This window comes from Myotis lucifugus, unplaced genomic scaffold, assembly GCF_000147115.1.
Source record: "Myotis lucifugus unplaced genomic scaffold, Myoluc2.0 scaffold_194, whole genome shotgun sequence".
Lineage (NCBI taxonomy): Eukaryota > Metazoa > Chordata > Mammalia > Chiroptera > Vespertilionidae > Myotis > Myotis lucifugus.
Genome location: NW_005871242.1, coordinates 2,180,587 through 2,189,395, shown reverse-complemented (window position 1 = coordinate 2,189,395; position 8,809 = coordinate 2,180,587). Strand labels below are relative to the sequence as shown.

The window sequence follows — 8,809 nt, the reverse complement described above, 5'->3', positions numbered from 1 at the left end:
ACCCCTACTTTGCTGTCTGTGACCTTCACTGCTCCTGCCTTTGTACAATCCATTCCTTCTGCTGCATTTTCCTTTCCCCAATTCTCCACCCAGCAAACCCCTACTCTTCCTTCAAAACCCTTCTCTGCGATATCAGTATTTTAGCCACTAACCCCAGACCAGAAGCAATGTGAGAGCAGGCACTGGGACTCACTCAGCTTTGAGCAGCCAGCACATGGCATATTCGAGCAGCTTAATAAATATTTGTTGAATCAGTGGATAGATGAATGAAAACATTCTCTGTGCTTGTTCTGCATGGCACTTACAACACTGAGTTTGTAACCTTCTATATACAAGCTGGACTTCTTTCACTACCTCTGAGTTCTTTGAGAGCAGGGGATAAATGAATTTAGTCTCTAGCAAGGTGCTTCGGTCCTTGTAAGTGCCCCACACATGTTTGTGGAATAAATAAATGAGCAGAGGAAGTTTAGGTGGTCTTCTCAAGCCCATCTCATCAAATCCAGAGTCATAAAGCTCAGATGATACTCAGAAGTAACCTCTAGACCTCAGCTTTCTGAGACACACAATGAGAGAGTTGAATGCCATGACCTCTAAGCGCTCAGATTCTATAATTTGGAAAGGGAGCAATTATCACAATCACCAGAGCCCCAGAAACCCTGCTCAAAAGACTTGGCATTTGGTTTCTGTAGAAAAGATTACTCTGCAGGAGAAACTATTGCTACAGGTGCTCCATTTATTAGAAATGCCTAAAACCCTGTACCTTCAAGATAAACAAGTACCCAGCAGTGATGGGGGCACGTGAAATGTACATGGTGGGAACTTAGGGAGCGTCAGTGGGACTAGCATGGCTTCGCCTGCTTTCACTGGCTGTGTTTTAGCATTGGAAGTGGTTTATGTTTTTGTGAATATTCAGATGCTCGAGCTTCTGGATACTGCAGCAAATATTGCCACACACTCGACGCGTGGGGCTAGTGCCAGAATCAGAACCACAGAGTCATTATCCGATGAATGACTATTTCACAACACTCCTAAAAGTGGTGGTGCTTAGAGCAATCCTCTGTGGGCTACGCGTCAAGTACATAAACTCTAAGCATTAGTGGTTACGGGAGGCTTAACCTCTACTGACTGAATTGATGAGCACCTACTATGTGCCAGGCAGAATCCTGAAAAAGAGCATTGAATAAAATAAAGTCCTTTCCCCTTGAGGTGCCTACATTTTAGTGGAAAAAGATGCAGAAAAATGGAGAGGCACACAGATGCATCCTAAGTTGGGTAGCAATAGGTTCCATGGAGAGAATAAGACAGGCTATAGGGATGGAGGAGCCTGGAATGCTCCAAAGGCTCCCCTGATGCCAACACTGCAGACAACAAGGCTTCTCTTTTTGGCATGAATTTTCTCCTGGAGCCTCAAATAACATTCTTATGAGGAAGGCCAAGTGAGCCTGTGTTTGCTAGCATTATAAGAATAGAACAGAAAACTAAAATAATGAGTTTTTTTTGCCCCTGGAGTTATAGCTGGTGGTTCCCAGTGAAGCATCTAATTTGACCCAACATTTCTAGGAGTTCAGGAGAACAGAGGCCCTGAGCATTCTCCTCTTGTTCTCTTTTTATGGGGGGCTAACTGGTAAATGTGTAAGATCAATTAGCTCACTGCAGAAAGTATCTTTTAAATTGCTATGGCCTCCATAAAAATATTTTGATTTGATTAAGTAATCCAGCAATAATTCTGGAAATGGAACATATGAAGCTGATATTAGAATGGGCATAATTATGTAGCCATTTATTCAAACAAATATTGAGCACGTAGAGATCTAATCTGGGTGCCATAAGGAATAAAGCAGTCATGGACTTCACCCTCAGGTGGCTTAGCATCTACTAGGACAGGTAAGATGTGCTCAACATTACCATGCTGCACTGAGCTGCAAGAGAGATGCTAATCAATTGCAAAGGCAGAGATTACTCCAGGCTCTGGGGATCAGAAATGTCTTCACAATGGATTTTGAGCTGAGATTTGAACGAATCATCCCATTGTACATGGTTCTTGCAGTGGCAAGAATGACATGGCCTCAGGCTGAGTAGCGAGCCCCTGGCCCCTACACAGCCTTGTGCTGTGTGTGCTGAGACCACCGTAGCCAGGGTAACAACACAGCAAACCCAGGAAGGCAAGTCCTCTGGCTTCACCACCTCCAGTGTCCCTGCTTATTCGAAGCCATCACTTGGATCTACCTGGCCTACTGCCTCAGCCTCCTGCCCAGTCTCCCTGCTTCTGTCCCAGTGCACCAAGTCTATTCTCCACACGGCACCGGGGTGAGCATTTAAAAACCTACATCAGATTGAACATCTCTTGTGTAAAACCTTCCAGTGGCTTTCCATCACCCTTATAGTGGAATCCAAGTCTTCACTATGGCCCATAAGCCCTTCAAGATTTGGCCCTGAAAATTTCTCCCACCTCCGTGCCCACTACTTTTCCCCTGAATCACTCCACTGCAGCCACACTGTCCTTCTTGCTGTTCCCCAAACAAACCAAGCTTCTCCTGCCCCCAGAGCCTTTGCACATGCTTCCCCTCTTCCAGGAATGCTTTCCCCCAGAAACCACTTGGTCTTATTTGCTTCTCTTGGTCTCTCAGAAGTCGTGCCCTTAGAGAGCCCTTCCTTAACCACCCCATCTAAAATCCCTTTCTCCTCCATGGTACTTCTCATTAGCTGACGTACATTTGCTCATTTTCTTGGTTATGTCTGTCTTCTTTACCAGCAGATAACTGCCACGAGAGCACAGACTTGGTCTATTTTGTCTGTCTTGCTCAGGGCCTGGAATAGTACCTGGCACAGAGTAGGTGTTTAATAAATACATATGGAATGATCCCACAAAGGCACTGGTGGGATTATATTCAACATGCTCTCATCCCAGCTTTCATCAGCCAACGCCAGCATTTGACTTCCTCGAATGCTGAATGACTTCCAAATCTCTATCTTTATCTATTCCAGGCTCAAATATCCCATTGCTTACTATATAGCAGTCTTCACGTCAATGCCCCAAAGACTCCTTAGGAGAATCTCCACACAACCCTGTTCTTATCCCCTTACCGCGTTTCCACACACTGGGTCCCCCCCGCCCCGTCCCCCCCATTGTTCCTGGTCTCAGTGAATGGTGCTTCCACCTCTCAACAAGCCAGACCTCCGAAGTCATCCCCACAGGCTCCTTCCCTGCCCTCCCGCCTCCGATTCCTCACTGAGACTCTTCACCTTGTTCCATCTCCACACTCGCAATATTTATGCAAGCTACCGACACTTCTCTCCCAGGCTAGTGTAAGAGTCTCATAACTGGCTCCCCCATATCCATCTCTATATCCACCTCTGGGCCCTTCTACACAGTAGCCAGTGTGGTCCTTTAAAGCACACCTCCTTTCACGTCACTCCTGTGCTTGATCTGTGGTTCCCTTCCCTCTGCTCTTAGGATAAAGGTCAGAATTGTGAACATCTGTAAGCAGGGTGGACATTCTCCCAGGACATGCTGACACGGCGGTACAGGTTGTTAAATGCTGAAATACCTCCATTCCTCTTGGTCAATAGCCATTGCCTCAAGCTCTTAAGTTGCCTTCACTGCTGCTGCTCTGTCCCCTCCAGTAGCTCTTTCCTCTCAGTCAGCAACTACAGGATTAACACACTGCACACAACAAGCACACACACACTGCTCGGGCCCTGGGGCACGCTGTCCCCGTGGTAGACTGTTGTGATGAGTGCCTCTGCCTGGAATATAAGGTCCAGCATAATCCCAACCGCACTCTCCGGCCTTGCTGGTCCTTCTTGCTCTTTGCACTGCCGCCACTTTGGCCTTCCTGAAACTCTCCGAGTTTTCCCCTGCCTCAGGGACGTTGGACAGGCTATTCTCTATGAGTGGAATGTTCTTCCCTTTCTTCACCTCACTCACCCCTACTCATCCCTTAGCTCAACTATCTCTTCCACACAACAGCCTTCTCTGACCTCCAACTCTAGGTCAAGCCTCTCTCATATAGTCCCATAAAATCCTATGCCTTTCCTTCACGGTGCCTAATATAGTTTGGTTTGCATATCTATTCATGTGGCTATTTGATTGATAGTTCTCATTGCCAATGGACTACAGTTCAGAGAAGATGAAGATAGGACTTTTTTTTTTTTACTATGAAATCCCTAAAGCTCAGCACTCCACATCAGGTGGAAATGTACAGGAAGACACTGGCTGAAGACAATGGGTCTAAAGCGTGAGCAATGCTTGAATAAATGAAAGAACCCAGCATTCATGTAAAGATCTTGGTGCGTGCATGTGCTCATATGTGCCCTTATGTGTGAACTTGTTCTTTTTTCTAAGTATAATAATGATGATGATCATAAAAATGAGTAGGCACAATCTATGCAATAAGGAAACTGCCCTGAATATTCAGATGTCTCTTATATAAGCCGAGTTCCTCTTTTCACACACTTAGAGTAATTACTTCCTATTATGGCAAGCAGCATACATTCTTTCCACAAAACATACTATTTGAAAGTGTGTTACTTATATAAGGATCAGCATTTGCTGTATTGCTGCTGTCACAGTCCACCAGCTCAAAAGATTCAAGCAAAACACATTCTCAAGCCATGGCCCCAGGACAAGAGCCTGTTTTTATCTTCCCAAAACAATGAGTGGATGTTTTTAAAGAGTGGATGTTTTTAAAGAGTAGAAGGCGCTGGAGCCATTAGGAGGCGAGCCCTGTGAACATTATCCAGCAGCAGCACTGTCCCGATGGGTGCACTAATGTGTTTAATAAGGGCATAAGTTCAGCTGCTATAGTCCTTCCCCCATATTACCCATACTCTCCACTCAAGAGCAAAAGCCATAATGCCCTGTGAAACCAGAATGAGGCTCGGGCAATGCTGGCAGTCCCGGGGGCAGCCCATCTGCAGCTCCCTGCCCCTGCACAGTCACGGAACTGGACAAAGACCAACAAGGCCAGGATCTGGGGAGCCGGGACTAAGCCAGCAGCCAGGGGCTCTGCACTAGGGCGAAACCTTCCTTTTACTCCCTCTGACCTTCACTGCCTTGCTCGCAGCCTTCTGCTCTTTGAGAGAAAAGGCTGGTCTGAGCCAGGACTGCAGTCTCCAGTCTGAGGCCAGAGCCTCCCCTCAGTCTCTAGCAGGGCCAAGCGTGACCTGTCACTGGCACCGAGCCGATCGATCGATAGGAAGTGGTGTCAATAAAGTGCAAATAATGCCTGGTTGCCCTGAAGTGCTCTGAGGAGAGACGGCAGGCAGAGGGACAAGCCAGCTACGCTCAGGGCTCACCCAAGGAAGGCCAATCAGGACAAAGCCGTTGCTCGGGTGTCATCAAAATCTTCCAATTTCACACCGAAAATGAGCCCTGGCTCAAGGCTTATAAGCGTTCGGTTGTCCCCATTTCTGCTAAATGGATTCCTTTGAGAGCTGGCATCTTAACCCTTGGAAGGCCTCTGAGGCTTGGAGCTCCCCGGCCGGAAACTGCACTGCAGAGGCACGTGCATTGGGTCTCTGCAGCTCTGAGCTGAACGGAGGCAGCCTCAGGCCTGGCCTCTGGCACCAGAAATGCATCCCCCCAGGGAGAGAGACCAACTCCCTCCCCTGGTGGGGGCGGGGCTGGGGTGGGGACAACAGGACCTCCAGCTGCTTCTGGGGTACTGTCCAAGGGGTCCTTGGGCCGCCGCCCTGAGTCACTCCAGGACTCTCACTCTGCCCCGTACTTGACTCTTACCGCCTCTTCCCACGAAAGAAATGGCTTCGGAGTTTCAGTCTGCTCTCCAAAGGCCAACCTTCAGCTCTGCATGGTTGGTGAGGAATGTCCTTCAGTCCAGTGTTGTATATTTGGACAGAGGGACAAAAGAAGAGGAGGAGGGCTTTCCCCTCCTCACCCAGTTTTCGACCTGAAGTGCAGTCCACACTCTTCACCTCCCCTCTGAAGTTCACTGCTATGGGCCTCTGTCTCCTATCACACACCTACTTCTGTTTCCCATCACACTCCATCCCCTCTGATCTTTTAGCTGTGAATTTCCACAGGAGACCAACTGAATCCAAATGGGGTCTTGGCCCAGGAAGAGAAAGCAAGTGGTATTTTGCATTTTAAGCAAGAGGGAGGGGACGGTCTGGGGGCGGGGGGAGGGCAGAGGCACATGCCAGTGGAAAAGTGAACCTGAATTCCCAGCATTTCCCCGATGGCCTTTAAAAGTCATCCAGCCCACTGCACCATGGATGAACCTGGAGGGCATCATGCTACCTGAAATAAGCCAGTCGCACAAGGACAAATACTGCATGTCTCACTTACATGAGGTGCCTAGAGAAGTCAGGTTCATAGACAGACAGTAGACTGGTTGCCAGGGGCTGGGGAGAGGCAGGAATGGGGCGCTACTGCTTAATGGGTGCAGAGGTTCAGTTTTGCAAGATGAAAGAGTTCTGTGGATGGAGGGTGGGGATGGTTGTACCACTATATGAATGTACTTAATGCCACTCAGCTGTGCACTAACAATGGTTAAGGTGGTAAATTCTAAGTTATGTGTATTTCAGCATCATGTAAAACAATTTTATATGGTTTAAAGGTTAAAAAAAAAGTCACAATGAGTAAACGTATTCTAAATTAGAAACTGCATTAGCACGTGCGCCTGGACAACTTAATCGGCAAAAACAAACAAATGCCACCCAATCCTCAAGCCCAAGCCGCACCCTGTTCTCATGCTAGGGGTCTATTTCCTCTCTATTCCGCCAATTCCTCCAGGTGGGCTGACCCTGCCCTCCAGCCAGTCCGGGGGCATGGGCTCAGTTTCCTCAGCATGCCCTCCAGAAAACAAGGCTCTGGGTCTGAGCAGCAGAAACCTCCAGAGAAGCTGTCTAAGCCACATCGGTTCTCAACTGGAGCCAGTCTCGCCTTTGTCAACAGCCTGTGGGCGAGACCGCATCACTACTTCCTTCTCAGCCTGCAGAGAATCCTCAAAGGCTGCTGCTGACAAAGGAGATGTAATGTCACCATCGACTCAACATCTTTCAAAGCCCTTCCTCCTGCCCACTTTCAAAAGCCATATATTCTAAGGCCACAGCAGGGACCAATGGCAACTTCTAAGGGAAGAGGCGGCAGGGGATGGAGCCCGGGGCCAGCCCACACTGTTCAGGCATCAGCCCTGCTCCGTGGGGCCCTGCCCCGGGGCAGGGATGTGAGCAGCCAGGCGAGGGCCTTCAGCAGGCGGAAGCCCTGGGGGATTTTTGAGGCCACGGAAAAAGGTTAATAGAAGCGGATTAAAACTCTCAGGGAGTGGCATCAGGCCAGAGCCACTCTTCAGAGACCACGTGCCTGTCCCCATCCCACTTACCTGGTTACAGGTGTTGATGTCTACCCCATTCTGCAGGTAATCCAAAGCTTTATCCAAGTTCCCTGATCTTGCTGCCCTGAGAAAGCTGGTAGCAGCATCGCCCTGTGAGGAGAAAGAACAGGCTGTGAGTGTGTTCTGCGTGGTCACAACCTCACGATCCCACTCAAGCTCAGGGCTGCGAGAAAGGGTCGAGAAAGGGCCGCGGTCACAGTGGCAGGCAGCTTTGCACCCTCCGGTTACGACGCCGTGGTGCCCACGAAGTACCCAAGTGTGATACGGGGTCCAGAGCCCCTTGGCCAGGACACAGGTGGCACCAACCGTTGAGAAGGGACTCCATTCGAAGCTGAATGCTCAGCACAGCCTGGTATCTTACTGCTTGGACGTTCCCAAGGGCTCTCTGTCCTCACTAAGGTGGCTGTATCACGTAGCCCCTGCCAGCGAGTCACAGATGCAGGCCCCACGGGAACCGAACACGTGCTGTCTGCTGCTCTTGGGCGGGTTTGTTTTTTAAGTAAACAGCACATAGCACTTACTGTGCACTAAGAACCATTATGATCACTTGACACGTAATATATATTTACACACACGCATATATGCATTTACTCCTCATTCAAAGCACCCAAGGTAAGTCCTATTGTGGTCCCCACTTACAGATGAGGGAACCAAGACACAGAGAGCTGAAAGGACTGGTGCAGGGTCACCCGGCAGTCAGAGGCGCAGCCAGTCTGGCTCTGAAACCAGTGAACTCAACCTCCCTGCTCAGCTGCCAGCATCATGTGAGCTCTAACTCGCAGGTGCCGCTCAACCTGAATGATTTGTCACTCAGCCACCTCCACCAGCCTTTCAGGATGCTGCTCCCAGGAACATCTGTTTGTACTAAGGATGAGTGACAGCCAGAGAGAGTGAGCACTGGGGACAACCAAAGCTGACGAATGCAGACAAGCGTGGTGGGAGAGCACAGGACTGGGAGGGGTGAGGTGGCTCAGAGCAGCTCCCCTGCGTGTCGCTCGGCCCTATGTTCTCAGGCACCTCCTGTTCCCTTATCTGTAAGGCAGGAGGATAAGGCCTTCCTCATACCCTGGCTGTGAAGCTAACAGGAAATGTGTTATTATAATTATTATGTCAGCTATGAAGCTAAAAGGAATAATACATATGATCATAATTATTATACCAGCACAAGTGCTGAGCACAGTGCTTAGCACATGTGCCTACTCAGGTAGAGTTTGACAGGTAAGATTGTCACGTGACAGGCCATAGGCGTGTGCCTCTCCACCAGAGGACCCAGCCGTGCCTCATGGTGCCTTCTCCCCTTGGGGCGCTCTGTCTCCTTCCTCATGCTCCCTCCTTAGCAAACATGTTCTAATGGGCTAAATGGTGGCCCCCCGAAAAGATACGTCTGCACCCTAATCCCTGGAACCGTGAATGTCACTTATTTGGAAAGAGAGTTTTTGCAAATGTAATCGAGT

At 49.1% G+C, this 8,809-nt stretch overlaps 1 protein-coding gene across 1 annotated transcript in view; it reads right to left on the bottom strand.

Moving 5' to 3' along the window:
* Positions 1-7,893, bottom strand: part of LOC102425267 (ankyrin-1) — an 81,248-nt gene extending 73,355 nt beyond the window's left edge. The window contains 2 exon segments of the mRNA XM_023760824.1: positions 7,344-7,518; positions 7,877-7,893. Coding sequence (XP_023616592.1) covers positions 7,344-7,518; positions 7,877-7,893 — 192 coding nt within the window.
* Between the last annotated feature and the right edge of the window lie 916 nt (positions 7,894-8,809).